At 42.7% G+C, this 22,543-nt stretch overlaps 1 protein-coding gene across 7 annotated transcripts in view; it reads right to left on the bottom strand.

Annotated features, from left to right (window-relative positions):
• Nucleotides 1-22,543, bottom strand: part of FAT3 (FAT atypical cadherin 3) — a 555,353-nt gene that overhangs the window by 84,858 nt on the left and 447,952 nt on the right. For all 7 annotated transcript variants that reach the window (XM_075592531.1, XM_075592536.1, XM_075592534.1 and 4 more), the window contains one exon: nt 8,088-8,284. In XM_075592531.1, the coding sequence (XP_075448646.1) occupies nt 8,088-8,284 (197 nt within the window). The remainder of the gene's footprint in view (nt 1-8,087; nt 8,285-22,543) is intronic.

The raw sequence follows: 22,543 nt of genomic DNA on the forward strand, positions 1-22,543 counted from the left end.
GCAGATGTTTGGTACAGTGGCGGCTGACCTGAGTCTAATTCATGAATTGCGTTATTTTCGCGCTCGTGATATTAGCATTTTATTCTCGCTGTCTGCAATACTGCAATGCCGTGTAAAAACTCAAGGGGGCGTTTGCGAGCTGTTGTCTTGGAAGTCTAATACCTTCGCGGTTCAACCTACATCAGTACACAGTGTGTGTGCGCGCGCAGTAGTTGTAAATTTGCATATTTAAAGTATACATGCATTTGCAGTGCTGTACTGTACAGTATGTCTCATTTGAAAATTGTTGAAACGCATAGGCGTGTACAGTACTGTAACAATGTCACATTTCGGCATATACAGCGCTCTCCCCTCGCTCAGGATAATTTACTGCACTGCAGGGTATTTCAACTTCTTATCTTCTCTACAATGCAGTACATCTCTCCCACACAATTCCTTTGAACGTGTGTCTGGTTTCGATCACATTCCTGCTTGACAGCAGGTGATGACTGCGCATGCGCCTGTAACTTTGCCCACCACTGCTTGCTTGAGTGAGTGACCAAAAAAAACAAACATATTTTTTATTCTAATTTTTTTTTCTCCACAAGCCTGCAAAAACCATCTTGATACTGTATTACGATATTCAATCTGTGCTGTAGCTCTTGACTGCGACCCTGTGCGTTTGACTGCACATGGTTGATTTGTGTGCTTTTTACGTACTGTATTTGGGGGTGTAGGGATCATATTATTATGATGAACTACCTTTTGAAATTAAAGTACAGTATGTCATTATCTTTGAACTTCATGCAGCTGTACCCTGTAGCCCCCTCCTTCACGAACACACACAAGGCTCGCTCATTGCCGAGCTAAAAAGCCTCACTGCGCCTGCGTGTAATCCTCTTTGAGATGGGAGCTAGCTGATTACTGCGCATGACTCATCCAACCCTTCCCCCCCCCTTCCACAGTCATTCATTTTCTGAAGCTTGACATTGTGTTCTTAATCCGTCCATAGCCGAGCTAAAAAGCCTCACTGCGCATGCGTGTAATCCTCTTTGAGATGGGAGCTAGCTGATTACTGCGCATGACTCACCCAACCCCCCACCCTCCACAGAGTTATTAATTTTCTGAAGCTTGACATTGTGTTCTTAATCCGTCCATAGCCGAGCTAAAAAGCCTCACTGCGCCTGCGTGTAATCCTCTTTGAGATGGTAGCTGTCTGATTACTGCGCATGACTCACCCAACCCCCCCCCCAACCCTTTGAGGCTTTGTTTACGGTAACGCTTTGGAAAATCCCTTCTCGAATTTGAAATGTAAATCTGATTTGCACAGCATTGTGAGAATTGAGAGTTAAAAAAACCATTGTCAATGATTATGATTAGCAGGATTGTAAATAAATATTTATTTTACCAGGAACAAAAAAAATAAATATAAAACGCTTGCCATTGTGTTTTTAATCAGTCCCTAGCAGAGCATCACCTCTCTATGCGCCTGTGTGTACTTTAATCCTCTTTCGGATGGGAGCTAGTTGATTACTGCGCATGCGCCTGTAACTTCACCCACCACTGCTTGCTTGAGTGAGTACCCCAAAAAAAAAAAAATATTATAATTTTTAACTGTTATTTTATCCACAAGCCTGCAAAAACAATCTTGATATTACGATATTCAATCTGTGCTGTAGCTTTTAACTGCGACCCTGTGCGTTTGACTGCACATGGTTGATTTGTGGAATTCTCAGAAGTGACGACCAAGATGGTCAGTGACGTCAGACGCCAATGGAACCGGCGAGGAGAGAGGCAAACTGAGTTTCTCCTGAATCATCAGAGCACTGCAGCCGGACCCTCAGAGCTGCATACGCGTGATCGTAGCACAGTGTCTTCCTCCTGTTATTCCTTATCTTTCATGTACAGAGTGAGTACCTGAAGTACTATTTTTTAGTAAATTGTTTATGATTGAATTGCACCATGTCTCTTTTGTCTCTCTGAATTTGAGGGATTATCGACACTCATCATTCATCTTGATAAAAAGAAAAGTGATTGCCACAATTAGGAGAATGCTGGTATCTATCTAAACACTGACATATGAGCCACGATTGGATCCATACACAACCTTTGAATATTTCCAACATTGTGATATTATTGACAGTGAGGAAGCGTTTTGATGTAGGGGTGAGAGTGGAAGGGGAAAAATATTGTTGGTGAGACGGGACAAGATGGAGGGGGAGAGGTCAGGGGAGGAGAGGTAGATTTGGGTGTCATCAACATAGAGATGATACTGAAAGCCAAAATATTGTATTAGTTCACCAAGAGAAGACGTATAGAGTAAGAAGAGCAGAGGGCCAAGGACAGAGTCTTGTGGAACCCCAACAGAAAGTGGGAGTGATAAGGTACCAAGGAAGGAGACACTGAATGAGTGGTTGGATAGGTAGGATGTGAACCAGGAGGGCTGCATCACAGAGGCTAATGGAGTGGAGAGTGTACAGGAGGGGGTTATCAACAGTGTCCAAGGCAGCAGAGAGGTCCAGGAGAATTAGTAAGGAGAAATGACCCCTAGACTTAGCTTTGAGTAGGACATTGGCGACTTTTGTTAGTGCTGTCTCGTGCACTGTAGAGGGTGAAAACCAGATTGGGAGTTGGGAGAGAAAGTGAGCCAAGCGGTTGTATATGAGCCACTCAAGTAGCTTGGAGGCAAATGGGAGAAGAGATATAGGGCGGTAGTAATAGGAGAGGCTGGGTAAAGAGAGGGCTTCTTTAGAAGTGATGAGTGCATGTTTAAAAGAAGGGGAATATGTCAGAGATGTGAGAAAAGTTAAAAAGAAGAATTAGGGTGAGGCTTAGTGTGCCAGCGATGGTGTGGAAAACATGTGAGGGAATGGGGCTAAAGGGACAGGCTATAGGGTAAGAACATGAGAGGAGTGCAGAGACCTCATTCTCAGTTGCAGAGGAAAATGAGCTGGGAGTGAAGCTAGGTCTGCAAGGGGATATAGGTGATGTGTGTAGAGCCTGATATTAAGAGATGTAATGGCTGATGGACAAAATTTTATCTGTGAAGTAGCTGGGAAGGTCTTGGGCCTTGAGAGCAGAAGATGGTGCATGTGCTGTTGGGCAGAGAATGGCATTGAAGGTGGCAAATAGGCATTGAGGGTTTGAGTACAGAAAGGATGGGGGAGCACAGTTGTGGGAAACAGGCAGTGTAATGAGTCTAGTAATACAAAAATAGAGCGGTTATACCCTGAGCGAACGTAATAGCTCAGGTGGCAGATGACCAATTGAAAGGGCGAATATACATAAATGTGTGTATGTGGGTGAGAAGGTAAAAAATTGTAATATATAACTTACACGGCCTTGTGTAAGCTCAGTCTCATCAAGGTTTCTTTGGGGATCCCGTGCTCTTGCAATGATCCTTTTTCTCTCCGCGATGTGAGTTCTTCTTCTTGATGTATGTCCTTATTGCTTCGTGGTTCAGTGTTTCCACTCCAGGAGGATTTCCTCTCATATAAACAAAAGAGAGGATATGGTTAAGGCATATGTGTATAGAGGCGTCAATGGGGGGGAGGATAGGGTATTGTTAAACCACTAAAATAGAATTGTATGATCTAACACTCACACGGGCCAATGTGAGTGTGGTCCTATCTTGGTGTCTTGTTCCTGCCCTTTTAGGGATATTACCCAATTGGTAGCAGGTGGTGATGAAGGGGTGGGGACAATGATAAAAGATATAATATCACAATACTCACACGGGCCAGTGTGAGTACACACTCCTAGCGGTTTCTTTGTACTTCTATTCCTGGTGTGACTGACGCTGAAGATAGCTTGTAACATAAACAAATGACACTATGGTCTGGAGGCTAAAAACTAATTTTAATAAAAAACAAGAAAATAATATAAAAACAGAAACCAAAGGCTTCTGTGGGGAAGTAAAAGCAAAGGGGGGCAGTGCGGTGTATAGTGGTAGGGGATCTCGCCTTCCGCGTCCGGATGGGGAGCTACAACTGCACCTCTGCCTCCTCTGTGGTGTGCTGTGAAGTGTCCCAGATGAAAAAAGAGCAACGCGTTTCGTCCGGAACTGGACTTCCTCAGGCTCTGTAGATAAGGACCGGCTGTTCCCCGTGTCTTTTATACATGGATCAGCCAATCCCGATCGCGGTGCGGTCTCATTACCGTTTCTCTGCTGCGACGGGACTTCTTATCTTTCGAATTTTATTTGGCACATAAAAATGAATACACTTTTAACTTGCAGCCCTCGGAGGCATAATCAATATCTTCCATGCCATTTTTGCATGTTACCAACCTTTATTAGGTTGGAACTTACACCCGGTCACAACAAGGGAATCATTAGAGACTTTGAAAAAACGCGCAGCAAGCATAAGACTGCGCGCGCACCTTCAGCCCTTCAAAATCAAGGAACTTTATTGAGACTCAATCATGGACACCAAAAAGGCCATTATAAGGGTGTACGGCAGCATTGCCTATGCCAGGTTGCACACGCTACCTTTCAATGCTGAAAACTTTATTAGAAGACTAAATTTCATACACGCGCGAGCCAACAGAGGATGGGATGCGCGCGCAACTTTTAAAGATGGCGACGTCCCGTCGCAGCAGAGAAACGGTAATGAGACCGCACCGCGATCGGGATTGGCTGATCCATGTATAAAAGACACGGGGAACAGCCGGTCCTTATCTACAGAGCCTGAGGAAGTCCAGTTCCGGACGAAACGCGTTGCTCTTTTTTCATCTGGGACACTTCACAGCACACCACAGAGGAGGCAGAGGTGCAGTTGTAGCTCCCCATCCGGACGCGGAAGGCGAGATCCCCTACCACTATACACCGCACTGCCCCCCTTTGCTTTTACTTCCCCACAGAAGCCTTTGGTTTCTGTTTTTATATTATTTTCTTGTTTTTTATTAAAATTAGTTTTTAGCCTCCAGACCATAGTGTCATTTGTTTATGTTACAAGCTATCTTCAGCGTCAGTCACACCAGGAATAGAAGTACAAAGAAACCGCTAGGAGTGTGTACTCACACTGGCCCGTGTGAGTATTGTGATATTATATCTTTTATCATTGTCCCCACCCCTTCATCACCACCTGCTACCAATTGGGTAATATCCCTAAAAGGGCAGGAACAAGACACCAAGATAGGACCACACTCACATTGGCCCGTGTGAGTGTTAGATCATACAATTCTATTTTAGTGGTTTAACAATACCCTATCCTCCCCCCCATTGACGCCTCTATACACATATGCCTTAACCATATCCTCTCTTTTGTTTATATGAGAGGAAATCCTCCTGGAGTGGAAACACTGAACCACGAAGCAATAAGGACATACATCAAGAAGAAGAACTCACATCGCGGAGAGAAAAAGGATCATTGCAAGAGCACGGGATCCCCAAAGAAACCTTGATGAGACTGAGCTTACACAAGGCCGTGTAAGTTATATATTACAATTTTTTACCTTCTCACCCACATACACACATTTATGTATATTCGCCCTTTCAATTGGTCATCTGCCACCTGAGCTATTACGTTCGCTCAGGGTATAACCGCTCTATTTTTGTATTACTAGACTCATTACACTGCCTGTTTCCCACAACTGTGCTCCCCCATCCTTTCTGTATTCATTGCTTACAAGGGTCCTGGATAGATCCTGCTGGGGTTCCGAGTCACAGGAGGACATCACTTGAAAATCACACTCAGGCAGTATCATACTCCGCTTTTTTATATTTCAGCTTATCTGACCTAGCTCTACGGAGATAGCGCCCGGGTACCCCCTCCAACACATTGAGGGTTTGAGGACAGAGTTAGTATGAGAGAAGAAAGGTAGGTTTGCTTGGCAAGGGAAAGGGCAATGTTATAGGAGCAGAGTACTGTATGAAGTTACAGTGGAGAAAATTTGCTTGAGAGTATGATTTCTTCCAGTAACGCTCAGCAGTGCATGAGCACTTTTGGATGGAGTGGATAGACTTTGTGATCCATAGTTGTGGCTTAAATTGTTGAGGGCAACATGTGGTGGCAGGAGCTATCGTGTCTAAAGCTGATGAAAGTGTATTGTAGTATAGAGTAGTTGCCAGATCTGGGCAGGAAAGGGTAGAGATGGGAGAATGTATTAAGTAACACATTATGCGGGCATAATTGGAAACTGAAATGGCATTGGGATTAACAATACAGTAGGTATGTTAAAATCTTCCAGGATGACAGTAGGTGTGGCAGAGGAGAGGAAATCAGGAAGCCAAGCAGCAATGTGGTCAAGAAATTGAGAGGTTAGTCCAGGGGGGAAGGGGGAGGGGGATGATAGATGAAAGCAACATGGAAGGAAATGGGGAAAAAGAGATGGAAACTGTGGCCTAGAAAGGATGAGAAAGCTTGAACGAAAGGGGGTATGATCTGAAGTGTGCAGTGTGGGGAAAGTAGTATGCCCACACCACCACTGTCTGTTCTCAAGTCTGGGGGTATGGCTAAGGGAAAGACCACCATAGGAGGGAGTCTAAGGGAGTCAACCAAATTTCTGTAATGTCTAGGAGGTTGAAAGAGTTGGAAATTAATAAGTCATGGATTGTTGTGCATTTATTGGAGACAGATCTTGCATTCCATACGGCACAGGAAATGAGTAGGAAAGGGCGAGGTGTAATGGGGATTGGATTGGAGTGATTGGCAGTGCATGGTAAAAAGAAGACTTTGGGGTAGGGTGTGGGACATGAAAGGATTGGTATGTGGATTGGGCCAGGATTAGGGATGTCACACCACAGAGTAGGAGTAATAATAAGGCGAAGAAGAAAGAGTAGGAGAGGGATATAATGGATTTTTTTGGAGTGATGGGGATGTCATGTGAGCAGCAGATGGAGTTGAAAATTAGGGAGATGTCATCAGAGAATGGAAAATTAGAAAGAAGGCTCAGGGGAGAAACTGTAGTGATAGAGGCAAAAGTGCAAATGAGAGAGCAGAGGTAAATAAGGGTGAGCAAAGTAACAGTAGTCCAAAGCTGAGAGAAAGATGAAGTAATTATATAACACAAAGCTGTAGTATTTCCCGTTCATGGTGTTGGCAGGTGCAGTCAGCGGCGGATTTGCCCCACAGCAAGTACGTGTCCTGCCGCCTCCTTGGTGCTGCCCTCCATCTCCTTTGGAATCCCAGCGTCATCAATGTGACGGTGCATGGTGCTATGGCAACAAGACGCCGTGTGACTTCACGTTGGATCATCTGCGGCTTAATTTGACGCTAGGATTCCAAAGGAGATGGAGGGCGGCACCAACGTGGTGATGGGACACATGTAAGTGCATTCCCATTAGGCCCGATAGGCCAGAGAGCGCAACAAATGCATATGGGGGTGGCCCCAAATTTTGCTGCCAGGTTCTAATGAGAAATCCACTTCTGGGTGCAGTGCACATACAATAGCAAATGGAGACAGCCTTTTGGCTATGCTGATGTAGATGGAAGAGGTTACATTATGATTGAATTCAGCTGTGGATCCTGTAGTACAGAGCAATGAAAATTGCAGAGGGTAGAAGTGACGTGCACAACAAGTAATCCCAGATATTAACCAAGTACAATGTTACTGGGCCGAGGGGAGCAGCTCTGAGGGAACACTTTTAGATGTCCACCTTTGGGGCAACACAGATGTAGGTTGAAGACGTAATGAGTAATCCCATTCACTTGAATAGAGTTGAACTCTTCTCCAGCAATGGGAAGCTTTCTTTACAGCATATTCAATAGGAACAAATAGGCACACAGTCAATGTAAGAAGTGTTCATAATCACCTGAAGCTTACGTTTAAGCAAGGGAGAGATTACTAGCTGGAAGATATGGGGGGAGATCATTCTATGAAGTCCATACAATTATAGGTCCGTGTCAATAGGTTTATTAAATATTTGCTCTGCACATATGCCCGCATAATGTGTTACTTAATAAATTCTCTCAATGTGATTCTAATGGCCTTAGGTGGCCTCAAAAAATAACTTTTGCAGGTGCTTAAATACATTTCACAGGTCATTGTTACCTAAAATCTGTTTTTAGACTTTTTGGTGTAGAACAAAAGTATGAAAATCCATGAAAAAGAAACCTACTGTATACCAAAAAAATCCTGTAATACAGAAATAAAATCTAACTACTTACCTGATCACATACTGGGCTATTGTCATTGACATCAATGACAGACACCTCCACTGCTGTTTGGGACACAAAAAGTCCATCCGTTGCAGTGATGTTGAGAAAGTACATGTCTTGTTCTTCACGATCTAATGGTCTCTTAACATATACTTTCCATTCATTCTGTACCATCCCTAAGGCAAACTTCCCTTTTGGATTTCCTCCTGGAATAGACATAAAAACAAACCCAGTCCACATTATTTTACCTATATATTTATATAGCACAAAAAGTGTAAAGTACATCCCAAAAGCATCAGCCTCAAGCACGAAAACAGGAAAAAGAAACCCTTCCAAAAATGGACAATTTCAGCTTTGCAATCGCCGTCATGTATAATTAATGGATAAGGATTACTTGACTTCCAAAGTTGCCGAGGTTTGGGAGTTGAAAGGCATTTAGAAAATGTGCATTAATGGTCCCTTAACAAAATGAATGCTTCTTTTCTTAAATGTAGATTATTTTAGAAATCCCTTCCAATCCTTCCAAATTCCCTTCCTTAGCCAAACATCAAGCAATCGCTTTCTAAATACATATGTGTACTATATATTCTAGGTTTGCGTGTGTATATATACACACACACACACAAATATATATTTTTTTTTTACAGAGCGGGAAACAGTAGGAGCAAAGAAAAAAAAACAGGAGTTTGCTGGTTAATATATATAATATATATATATATATATATATATATATATATATATATATATATAGATAGATAGATAGATAGATAGATAGATAGATAGATAGATAGATAGATAGATTCGTCTTATTTTCATGTTAAGAAATTTGAAAATGAAGTAATACGTGATTGTCAATTATCCTAGGCCAAATTTATTGTTACAATGAAGTCTACAATTGTACCAATGTTTTGCTTTCAAAGAATTTCTAATGTTATTTACGTATCTTGTTTGCCACTTGATATAACAATGGGACTCAAACTGAGAACAATCACAGATACCTTCTGAATGTAATTGCCTCTAGACTTGAGTCTCAAGTGGATGCACTGTGCCATAGTATTTGCTACCAAGAAAATGTCATTAACTGCTGATAATGCAATCAAGGAAAAGCAGTAGATTCTATTAAGGAATCATTAAATTAATGTTTTATCATACAGCTGTGCAGTTGCGTCAATAATTAGGTTTAACCAAAAAAGAAGAAAAAGTTTACATGACATACAAAGACAGTATTAAGTAGCCCTAACAAGGGGTCATTTAAAGAGCAGTTCAAAAATAAGCACTGTAATTAGATGGAATTTATCAGACTGAAAGCTAGTGAGGAGTGAAAGAGATGAAGCAGAATAACCTTTTATTAAGCTGGAACACTGACATTGAAACTGGCAATAACACTTTTCCACATCATTAAACTACACAGAGACAAATCCTCCTTGGAAAAGGGACATGTTTTTGAGTTCCCTGGCAATGTGAATTACCCTGTATTTGAGGCTTGGGAAATCATAAGCTTGATGAAGGAGGGTTCTCCCATGGTAGTTTCAAAAAGGGTCGGGTGTGGGGAAGCAGATTTTGATGATTGATGACTGGTAGAGGAGTGAAAGACCATCTAGGGTAAGACGTAGCTGTAATTGCCATACAATTGTTTCTGGGAAAGTGTGGATTTGTTGTACGATGTGATTTGCTTTTAATGGCCCGACATAAGAGTTCCTTGTAGATTAAATGATAGTCTTCATGAGTGGTGAAAGCAGTAGCATCAATTAGCAGGAGGTAGGTGTGACAGGTATGTTAAGAGTGTGGAGAAATGTTATGTAAATAACCTGTCACAGATAGCATGAAGGAAGTGCATTATAGGTTGCCATCATGAGTTATGACGGGGGTGGCCAACTCCAGTCCTCAAGGGCCACCACCAGGTATTAGGGATATCCCTGCTTCAGCACAGGTGGCTCAATCAGTGACTCCATCATTATGGCCACCTGTGCTGCAGCAGGGATATCCTTAAAAGCTGGCCTGTTGGTGGCCCTTGAGGACTGGAGTTGGACAAAGAGGCTGTGGCACCTCCCCCCAGAGCTCACTCCTCCTCCTTCACCCTTTTAACTTGGAAGGTCATTTCACTTGCTGCAGGAACAAGACCCATTATGGTTTTTTCCCCTCTCACAGAGGTAAAAGGAAGGGTTCACAGTGTAGTGTAGGACCTGCATTATTTTGGTTATACCTTGACGTTGGTATGCAGGCTTATGACGCCTTTGGCCAAAGGGTTAACTAAATAACCAATTATTATTATTGAAGTATTTCACTTTATATGTTTTGTCAATTGGATGCAGCATTGGGCACCCCCTGTCTCTTAATATACAAAAAAGAGTCCAACATTTTAAAACTCACAAACAACATGAATAAAAGAGCATTTTATGAGTAATACTCATGCACCAAACTCTGGAACTCTGCTGCTCTGCTCACACGCCTCTCCACTGCACACTATCAAAACCCCTCTGAGCCACCGTCCAGCAGGAACTCAGGTATCGTGTCACTTTTCCTAGTGTCCTCCGGAAACAATCCGCATGTGCAATGGGTGCAGGACCGGGTAAACCAAAACAGGAACCGTGAGGAGTAAGCTGTCAGCATCAATGTCTTTTAGTCCCAAATGTAGAGGTATGGTGTTTGCTTGCTCTCACTAGCAATTCACCCTAGTAGTTTTTTCACATCAAGTGATCTACTGGGAGGTCGTTGGTTCCATGTAGAAGGCTGCCAGTATCCTACAAAGAGTGCTATTCTTGATTTGAGTATACCTTTTTTACTCATCCATTCATGGTTTTTATCCACATTGATTTTTTCCAACATTTTTTTATCGCAGCCATTTTTTAATCTATGGTTTCATAGACACTAGCAATTTTTTTGTTTAGGACATTTACATTTATTTATATGTTTGTTCATCATTTTTCATGTTTTTAGAGATATCTCTTTGCTATTGAAATAGAATATAGTTAATCATAAATTCAAATAATTTCTATATGTTAAATTTATAAGTGTATATAGATCCCAACAGGCGCAGTCTTTTTGTTTGTATATATATATAAAAATAATACTAGTTTTTACATTTCTGCTTATCTTACTCGTACGTGTTCATTTGCCTGGTCTGTAATCCGTACTTACTGATTGTGGGACCACTCAGAACTGGGTGTCTTTTTCTTCTCGTTCGATTATACATTAACATTTCAAAACAATATTGTCTTCCCTCCACAGTATATACGTGCTCAATTGAAGGGGGATGATTAACAATACTTCATTAATTTCAAGTAGTATGTTCAAGTCAATTGTAATGTATTGCTACATACAGGGGGGTAAAATAAAATCCAATTAAAAGCTGCTGGTGGTTGATGCTTCTTTAGTAGTAAAATGTGCCCAAAGCAACTAAGGAACCATTCTAACAGCACAGCTGATTGAATATCCCACAGTTTTTTCCAAATCATATGCTAACAATGTCGAGCTTGGATATTCACACTGTGCCTATTATTCATCCAGGTATGCAGATGACACAATGCCATTTTCTTTTCTAATCACCATTAAAACAAACCAAGTGGATCTCATTATGCTCACAATGATTAACAATTGTTATTAAACTTTTCTGGTATTATTAAAATGATAGAATGTGTCATTGTATACAGTATAATCAATAGCTAAGTGCAGTGTACATTAAAGCCACTAAAGTATCACTTTTTAGCTACTACATGCCTACAAATGGAGATGTAAGTGCAGGTAATGCAAAAATGCAGTGTATCTGAGAGCGAGACACAGCAGGAGCAAAGGAGGAAAGAAAACAGAAGTTTGCTGGTTAAAAACATCTGCTAAAGCTTTCACTTTATATTATATACACTATTTAAATGGGGCCGACTGGAAGTATGGTAGGGCTCGGTGCCGGGGGAGAGCGTGGGGCCTCTTACCTTCTCCAGCATCTCTTCCAGCTACGTCGGGTTGTCGTGACACCGCATTGTCAGGGCAGCGTGTTGCCAGGTGACATTGCGGGGTCACGTTGTCATGTCACAAACAGAAGATGCCGGAGATGCAGAGCAGAAGGAGAAGATTACGGCTCCAGAGACAAGTAAGAGGCACTTACAGAGGCCTAGCACTCTCCCCACGGCAATTAGTTTAAATGTTGTGGCAAGAGTGCGGGCCTCTGTAAGTGGAGGGGCTTGGTGACACTGCACTGATAGCACTGCTGTCCAAGCGGCCCTATATATACTATATAAGACTGCTCCTACATCTGCTTCTCTTGTAACAACAATAGAAGATTACATGCCGAAAATAAGAGTTAATGGATTTAATTATTAGCAAACTGATTAGATGAAAAAGCAGTGGCCAATCAAGTTTATTAGATTGTAAAACATTCTAAGCACAGATACTAGTTTCTGTTTTCTCATTTGTGATATTAAAACACCTATTGTTTGCATGAATTCAATTATTTCCCAACATTTCCCTGATAACAAAACACTATACATCAAAATTTACATAACTACCTTTGTCATCACTTGGCTTTCTCTGATGTGCAGATCTCGTCACATGTACCTACTGTACATGTACATACAGATTAATAGTATAACATAAAATGCTATAATGTCCAAATGTGAAACAACAAAGTTATCTACAGCTGCATATATAAGCCTATCCATCCTTGGATTTCTTATTAAATCAGAAATTATTAACCAACAAGAATGTACTGTTTGTACTATATCTGATAGCTCACTTTATACCCAATACAACCAAATGTAACTATATGCTGCTCCTGATTCATAAAATATGAGTATTCTAAAAGTGTTTTTAACTTCAAAGACCTGGTTAACCACAATACTGTTGAATTCTAGACATGGGAAGGTAGCAAAGATCACTGTTCCAGACAAAACAACACATTTCTTATAATGAAACTAATGGTATCATTGGGTTTATTAATTAACGCAATAAAAGCATTATGAGCAATTCAACAATTATGTAGGAGAAAGGACAAACTTTATGAACCATAAATTGGTTATTCATCACTATTTAGTCAACACTGGGTGTGAATATAAAGCAGTTAATGCGCCACCAGTCACACAAAAAAGTATGACCAATCATACAGTTTCCTGGTATGCAGACAGACACTGAATCTGAGGACTGAGGTTGCTGTCTTCCTCTGCCATACTCTCTAGAGAGAAGAGATGATCGGCCTCGTCTCGGCCCTGATAGCAGCACACTGCGTACATGATCCTCACTCCCACTGGTGGAATCTCGGTCAATCCTTGGGTATGATTGAACAGGTCCCCATATCCATCTTGTGCTGATATTTTGCAGCACTCTTCCCGTAGTGCCAGGTGAATTTGTAGGGCAGACAGGGGTAGTTCGCCAGCCTCTTGCAGGTACGCTCGGATCACCGCCCACACCACATCGGCGTTGGTTCCCAATATGATTGGGGAGCTTGGGTATTCTCAGGGATCGGGACATATCAGAGCCTTCACAACCATGGTGTGAGTCTTGCCAGTGTTCAGCTGTGGTATTTCCAGCCAACCCGTCACCACGCTGTCGATTTGGTAGTCCTCATTGCTGAGTCCCCACAACTTCATTTTGTCCGCCGACTGCAAGGGCAGGTGTTTAAGAGGTTTGTTGTAGAAAGGCCGGTACACAATGGTCACTTGGGACCCGGTGTCCAGCAAAGCCAATGAATATATGCCGTTCAGGAGGACGCGTATGATGGCTGCTGGCTCCACGCAACTGTAAGTGTCCGATGGAGGTGTTTCATCAGGTCTTAGCGTTGGAGTGCTCTCTGAGGACGTTGAAGATGTTGCTGCGGGTTGCACTGTGTAGGTAATGACCTTGGGATTGGATGTCCAGCTTTTCTAGGCTCCTGACAGTTCTGAGAGAAGTGACCCTTCTGGCCACAGTTGTAGCAGACGACATCGGTTCTATAGGTAAGCGATCCTATCTTGGGCGTCCTGGACATGGCGGCATGTACTTTGTGAGGAGGGTCATCTTCGGTGCCTTCCATCTCCTTGGGCTTTGGGGCAGACACCCCTTTTGACTCTACCTTGCGGTGGTCTTTAGACTTCTTAAGAGAGTGCAGTCGAGCGTGGGCCTCGTGTACCTTCATTTGATTCAAGAGTCCTGTGAACATAAGTGGACTCCCTTGCATGAGGCTACACCAAAGCATGTTGGCTATAGGGTGGTTCGGGCTTCACCCTTGCAGAAACTGCTAACGGCGGAATTCATCCACACCAGAGGCGGGGATGAGTTTGCGGGTGAGTAGCGGCCACAACACCAATTGTATACAGTGGAGGAACACTGACAGCTCCTCACTTTCTTTCTGGCGAAAGGCATAGTATTTGGCCCAGAGCTGACTCATCGTCATCCAGACTGTAGACCTCCGTCATGAAATCCACTAGCTTCATGGCCGTTTCGGCCCCATTCTGTTCCCTATGCATGCTCACCATCGTAGAGGCTGGGGGTCTCAGGCATTCCATGACCTGCTGTCTCTTCACCACTTCGGTGCACATCCATTCCTCCACTACCTGGCGAGCATGTTCCTTCCATACTACGATTCCCTCTTCTCCGACGGGAGTGGGGGATATCCCGGAAAAGGCCTTCAACTTGCGGTAGGGTTGCGCCGGAGCCAACTCACCTATTTTCTCCATCAGTTGTTGCAGAGCTTCCACGAATAACTGAGCTTTCCCTGACCCGCGGGCACTGTGTTGACTGCGTCTGGACCGCTGGCTGCCAGCTTCGCTCCGCTTAGGGCTCCCTGGGGAAGAGATGGCTTTGGCTGACTGACACTCCTCTACGCTTGAGCGGCTTCTGTTCTGGTGCTCAGTCTAGGGTAGATAAGTGGACTTCCACCGGGTGTGGCTTCAGGAAGCTGCAGGAACTGTGGGGCATTGTCCACTGGAATATTACAGCGACAATCATTCAGGAGCGTTCTCCACTGGACATCTGTGTCCCATTTAGCATCCACAATACGTGCTTTTGTGAACCCTAGTATCTGTCTCAGTGCGGTTTGCAAACTGGGCAGGGGCAGATACTGGGACTTGACTAATAGCAACCATGTGGTGGGGCAATGCGTGGCGTCATAGGGTGTTCTGGCGGGATGGTAGAGACATGGTCTCTAATTTGGTCTGACTGCTTTTGAACTTAGATTGGGCACCCCAGGTCAGAAATCTCAGCAGCACCTCAAAATGTAGCGCAGTTTCCCCCACCCTATGGGAAATGTGGCGGCTACTGAGTGTGTGGTGCTTTACCTGTGGCTCACAGGAGGCCTGAACCTCGCTGCTAGGAGTGTACCTGATCTGTCTGGTGACAGTGCCTCCACCTGTGAGGGATCCTGACAGCGACGGATAACCACTTCACACGACCCAGTGCAATGAGACCCCACACTTGTATTTAATAACAGTTTACTGAACACAGGTACAACTAGATATATCATTAACCCACATACAATATTGGCCTCGCATGGCCGTAGACCCACCATGTCCTCCAACCATAGTGTCCACCCCTGATGAGATTTCCCCAAAGTAATGATGGCCCCTGGGCACCCAACCTCCTTGGTGTCCAAAAGAGCCACCCCACCGAATGTGTGAGACAGCGCTGCCCACAGTAACTGAAAGTGTTATAGTTGGTGCACGTTGTGAGGTACCTGCCCAGGTGCTCCAGCACCTGGGAATGGTCGTAGAGCAAAAGGGATCAACTGATACAGCGACGTCGATTTCAGCGAAACCTCCGCCTCTGCGTGGGGTGAACTCCGGTAGGAGGGTCTCAACTTTGATAGTCTATGATAGTGCAGTGGTGGTCCTGCACCAGACCACAATACGCAAATTGCTGTGCGGCATCTTCAAATGGCACTATTCACTAACTGTATACAGCTACAGGGAAAATGTCCCTAGCTAGGGGTTTCCCTGTAGCAGCCACAATCTGATTAGGTGAGTACGGCCTATCTTGGACCTAGAGGGTTAATCTGGCCTAGTCTGGATGCCACCGACACCCAGGCCTTACCTTCCCTTTCTCTGTTCTGGCTCCAACTGTCAGTCCCTATAACTGTCAGAACCCCAACTGTCAGAATTCTAACTGCCATGCATCTCTCAGCCCTATTGGTTGCCTGGCAACATGTGGTGTGCAGCGCCTGAGGCTGCTGGAACTTGTAGTTCCCCTGCTGTGCTATACTCCTAATGGACGCTGCTTGCCCTTGCTACTGCGCATCCCCCTCACACTATCCCCAGCCTCCGCTGCCTATGAAAAGGTAAGGGGACAATCAGGGGACCAGGTGGACCCAGGATATATACACAATCATGTTTTCTGAACATCCAGTTTGGATGCAGACTGGTTTTTAGATGCAAGCTTATGAATATATGGGATATAGCAAATATACATAGACAGAGGATGAGACACGCACTCAATATCAATGGTAATGAAGGTGGGGTACTTGGCTACCGGTGCGCTGGTCCTGGGGAGCTACTGTAGTCCCAAATGTTCCAGTACAAAGAAGAAGAAGCAGGCACACAGTCTTACTCAAAAGGAGGTTTAATATGCCATAAAGTCCAACGTTTCGGCAGTCAAATACTGCCTTTCTCAAGGTGAAGGCAGTATTTGACTGCCGAAACGTTGGACTTTATGGCATATTAAACCTCCTTTTGAGTAAGACCGTGTGCCTGCTTCTTCTTCTTTATATAGCAAATATACCCAAGATTCTACACTTTGAAAGCACTCTATCAATACCATTTATTTGAGTTGGTAATCATATTTAACATGTCCGTGTGTAGCTGAATCATACTTTTTTTCCCCAGAAAAATGACTTCTGATATGTTTGTTGGTTTCTGTAAATTGGAATTTTTAATTAAAAAATCTGAACAAAGTACCTTTTGAATACTTTCACTGTGACTGTGTAATCAGCTTAATCATACAGTACGTTGATGCAGACTAACAAACTCAAAAGCAAGTTATTTATAATACAGTTTAAAGAAGAGGGCTCGGAGCAGAACCATACAAATACTGAAAAACATGAGATTAATGCAAGATGATACGTTCTTGGTGCAATAAACAAAGGAACCGACAGAGGCTCCTATTCAATATGCTGTGATGTCGCTTCCTAGTGCTGAAGATTTGTCACATTTATTTGAAAAGAAATGTTCTTTAGCATGAAAAGAGCACAGAGAACAAACAGTAAGGCTCTTAGAGGCACATGTATCAAGTGCCGGTGTAGGTTATCACACCCGTTCAGGCGTTATCTCGCATAGACTTCAATAGCAGTTAAAGCAGCAATACGGGTTAACTTTTTTATTTTAAGCAGGAGGTCTCCGGAACTTAACTATTCTATATTGCGTGCGCGCGCTACACAGTGACGCGTCTCGTTACTTCCGGTGCAATGAGTATTATTTACTGTATGCCTAACTAATAATACCATAGGGAAAGCATTGAAGTATTTGTTTTGCACTATTTATAGGAATGTTTGCCAAATTATAATTGTATTGTTATACCTGCACCCGTATAATTAAAATAATAATCTTCAAGAGATGTTTGCAATGCATGTCTGTCTTGATACAGTAATCTATTCGCTACCGGAGAGACGTTTAATGCATGCCAGTGCCTGCCAGCATAAATACAATATTACACTACTTTTTGTTTTATTCCAGGCAATACATATTTTCACCATCACAGAGGAACAAAGAAATAGGAGCTCAAAGTAAATATAAAAAGTGGTGCTAAGAGTATTGCCATTGCCTTTCAAAGGGCTGTTCTATATTGCGTGCGTGCGCTACACAGTGCGCGCGCGCGGCAGGTTTAGTTGGCTGAGGTTAGTCAGGCTTTCTATACTGGTGCCGCGCGCGCACGGTAGGGAACCGGCCGACAGGGGAAAGGATGAAGATAATAAAGAATTTGTGCAGCTACTGCCGCTGAAATGTGTTTATATGTGTGTGTATGTGTGTATATGTGTGTGTGTATGTTTGTATGTATGTGGTTTGGGGAGCGCAGTATCACCATACGAAAAATGAAGCTGATAAACACTGCATAGCATAATATGATTCAATTGGGTCTCTAATGCTAGGAATTCAATGTAATGGGGACTCACATTTTCTCAAATAAAAACCAGCATATCCCACAGTCACAATGTGGCTCTGGAGCATCAGACTTCACTTCCTGGATTAGGAGATGGTAATGGTCTGGGTGTGATGTTCATAAATATAGACAGCATGGACATATAAAACTATAGCTGAGCGGCGTCTGGTATCCTCACCGCTCCACCTGATGACAGTGTCTCCTGTGCTCCCCGTGGTGCGTCGCGTCACTGTTACTTCCGGTGCACTCTATTTTGCAGCAAGGGACAGGCAACGATCCAGTATCGGTTGAGAGGGTATCCAGAGACACTGTCATCAGGTGGAGCGGTGAGGATACCAGACGCCACTCAGCTATAGTTTTATATGTCCATGCTGTCTATATTTATGAACATCACACCCAGACCATTACCATCTGCTAATCCAGGAAGTGAAGTCTGATGATCCAGAGCCACATTGAATGTGAGTCCCCATTCTATTGAATTCCTAGCATTTGGAGACCCAATTGAAGCATATTACGCTATGTAGTGTTTATCTGCTTCATTTTTCATATGGTGATACCGGCGCTCCCCAAACCTTCCAGCATACCCGTTTACAGAAATTGTTTGGACCTTTCTCCATGGGGTTGAGCTGCGATCTTTTTCACTTTGTAATTGTTAGCACATGCAATTGCGCTTTATTTATATTAATATTTATTCATGAACCATTTAAACCTTCTTTAGGGATTTAATATTGTTTTAATAACATATCACATTAATACAATCTTTATAGGAGCGCCTTAGCACCACTTTTTGTCACAGAAACTATTTTGAAAGGCAGAAGGAAAGAGGGTTTAATATGCCACTTCCCACCAAGGCACATAAAGAGATGTATTTTAATAATAAACTTTACAACCCCTAGGGCACAAACCCGGCAAAATTATGCAACTGTCCCTCCCCAGGGACCACAACCTCTCCTCCTTTCCAGTTACACATGAAATGCAACATGTACAGTAATTGTTATTCTGCATTTAAATTGTTCTTTTCCTAAATACCATGCCATTTACAACACCCAAATCCCACATGTTCTCTTTCAAACAAGTTACTGTTTATGTTGCTATGGTAACATCTTTTTTCAGGGGTCAGGAATCATCAGATTGTGGACATATCTGCAATACGCTATTAAGCTTTAGGATAAGTACTATATGCATGATGTAGATATTGATATATATTTTTGTACTCTACGAAAACACCATATTTACCAGTAACTGTATCTGATGGCCAGGAGCTAGTAACTGCAATTAACATGTCAACTATGATTTTTCCAAAGCAGAACAAATCAGATTACTTTACACAACTGTCAGTTTTATTTTTTCTGAGGCACACAAGCCAGATTCCTACCTCAGGTGTAACAGCTGCCATTACCAGCAGCATTTATTTACATTTACTCAGCTGTTTCCATGTCCATTTGAAGCCAAAGATGAAGTTCAATAGTTCATTGTTGGCACGATTTATAACATTCCAAAAGTAGTACAGTTTTTCTGACTCCAGTATTCATTATAGGGAAAACATATTAACACAAACATGTCAGCAGAGTTTTACCTCCAAGTCAGGTGATTGTAAATTAACACTCACTGCATTAATGACTGCTCACTGTACTGGATATGCAGCTCCACTTGAATATTTAAAAATATCAGTAAAGTGCAAATATGATCCTATAACAAAGCAAAGCTATACAAATGATTATATACACACACACACACACACACACACAATAGACAGCGAGCACCAGAAATGAATGGCAGGAAATTATAATTTTAAAAAAAACACACAAACATATAGCATAGAATAGACTTATAATTAAAGTAAAAGTAGGCTCAACGATGTCCCAGTGAGAGCTGAGAAGGTACGTTGATGTAATTCTGCTAGAACCTAATGCACCAAGTATCTGGACTCGAAGCTTGCAGCACTTAGATCCGTAGAGGCTACACAGCTACACAACTCAACAGCTGATCTACTGACTAGCGTCTCCACGTGATGACGTATAGCATAAAGTGACAAAACCTCGACGCGATTCGCACGTGCAATGTGCTTCATCAGGGGTAACGTCACTAAGGCAGGACTCATATTTATATGAGATATAAGAGATTGAGGAAGCTAAAATAGTTTTGCAAATGGAGAAGGCATCAAAACTGGGTCATGTTTGCATAATGGGGGATTTTAATTATCCAGACATAGACTGGGGCAATGAGATTAGCGTTACAACAAAAGGAAACAGGTTTTTGGGGGTGCTTAAAGACAATTATATGACCCAAATTATTGAGGAACCAACCAGGAGAGGGGCCGTTTTGGATTTGGTCATATCAAACATTGTAGAAGTAATAACAAATATTCAAGTCCTGGAACATTTGGGTAACAGTGATCATAACATGGTCTCATTTGAAATAAATTATCAAAAAACAGATTACTTGGGTTCAACAAAGACCTTAAACTTTAGAAAGGCAGATTTTAATAAACTGAGGTCTAATCTAGTAGTAATACAATGGGATGATGTTTTTGCAGGGAAAAATGTAGAAGATAAATGGGCAGTCTTTAAAACATTATTAGAAAAGCACACTTATCACTGTATACCCTTGGGTAATAAGTATAAAAGAAATAAGTCAAAACTAATGTGGCTAAATAAACAGGTAGGGGAGGAAATGGACAAGAAGAGGAAGGCGTTTCGATTCTTTAAGTCAGAAGGGACAGACATCATATCAGAATTATAAGGAATGTAACAACATTTGCAAAAGGTAAAAAACAAATAGGTAGCGCTATATCCTAGTGTGTAGGCAGCCTGTGATATATCCCTGAACCCCAGTCAGGTATTGAACAGTACAAAAAAATATATCAATGGCGCTCTGCACTAAGACATTAAAAACATATATTATATAGTAATGGAAATATACAACCAGTGGCGTGGATGTTTCTCCTGGGAATGGAAGTTCCACAAGTGATGGGATACCATGTAAGGGAAAAAAATTCACAACATAGTGTAATGCTGTTAGGCATACATACAAACATATAACATGAGACGGACACTGAGAACAACAGGTGACTAATTACAAACACATTTAATAAAGCATATCATTAAAAATACATATAATACATAAAATATAAAAATGTTAGGACACTCCAACTCAGGTGGGGGTACCTGCTTACCAAAAGTAAGAAGGGTTCAAGCAGTGGATATTTAAGAGTATCCCCTCTATGGAAGGCTGCTGCTGCTGCACCGGACTGCTGGGCTCACACGTGTGTAGTGCACCGTGGGTAGTACCTGCTACCTCTGGTTGTAGCTTCTGCCTCTATGCGCCGTGGACACGGAAGATTCTCGTGTCTGCTGGGGAATGGTAATCCCTTCCTGCTCGGCTGTAGAAAGCGCGCCAAACGGAGCTGTTTGTGGATGCGGATGGATATCCGCCCGGATTCGGCAGCCAACGGACATCTGCCAGCAAGTTCCAAGGGGGACAGGATTCACCACCGAGTATGGAGGACCTTTCAGAGACACCCTACGCGTTTCGAAAGTCTTGCTTTCTTCCTCAGGGGTAAACGTAGTATGCCCATACTACGTTTACCCCTGAGGAAGAAAGCAAGACTTTCGAAACGCGTAGGGTGTCTCTGAAAGGTCCTCCATACTCGGTGGTGAATCCTGTCCCCCTTGGAACTTGCTGGCAGATGTCCGTTGGCTGCCGAATCCGGGCGGATATCCATCCGCATCCACAAACAGCTCCGTTTGGCGCGCTTTCTACAGCCGAGCAGGAAGGGATTACCATTCCCCAGCAGACACGAGAATCTTCCGTGTCCACGGCGCATAGAGGCAGAAGCTACAACCAGAGGTAGCAGGTACTACCCACGGTGCACTACACACGTGTGAGCCCAGCAGTCCGGTGCAGCAGCAGCAGCCTTCCATAGAGGGGATACTCTTAAATATCCACTGCTTGAACCCTTCTTACTTTTGGTAAGCAGGTACCCCCACCTGAGTTGGAGTGTCCTAACATTTTTATATTTTATGTATTATATGTATTTTTAATGATATGCTTTATTAAATGTGTTTGTAATTAGTCACCTGTTGTTCTCAGTGTCCGTCTCATGTTATATGTTTGTATGTATGCCTAACAGCATTACACTATGTTGTGAATTTTTTTCCCTTACATGGTATCCCATCACTTGTGGAACTTCCATTCCCAGGAGAAACATCCACGCCACTGGTTGTATATTTCCATTACTATATAATATATGTTTTTAATGTCTTAGTGCAGAGCGCCATTGATATATTTTTTTGTAACATTTGCAAAAGGGCAATCAAATTAGCAAAAATGGATAATGAAAAAAGGATTACAATAGAAAGTAAGGACAACCCTAAAAAGTTCTTTAAGTACCTTAATAACAAAAAAATGAGAAA

This window comes from Ascaphus truei, chromosome 3 (assembly GCF_040206685.1).
Source record: "Ascaphus truei isolate aAscTru1 chromosome 3, aAscTru1.hap1, whole genome shotgun sequence".
In the NCBI taxonomy this organism is placed as follows: domain Eukaryota; kingdom Metazoa; phylum Chordata; class Amphibia; order Anura; family Ascaphidae; genus Ascaphus; species Ascaphus truei.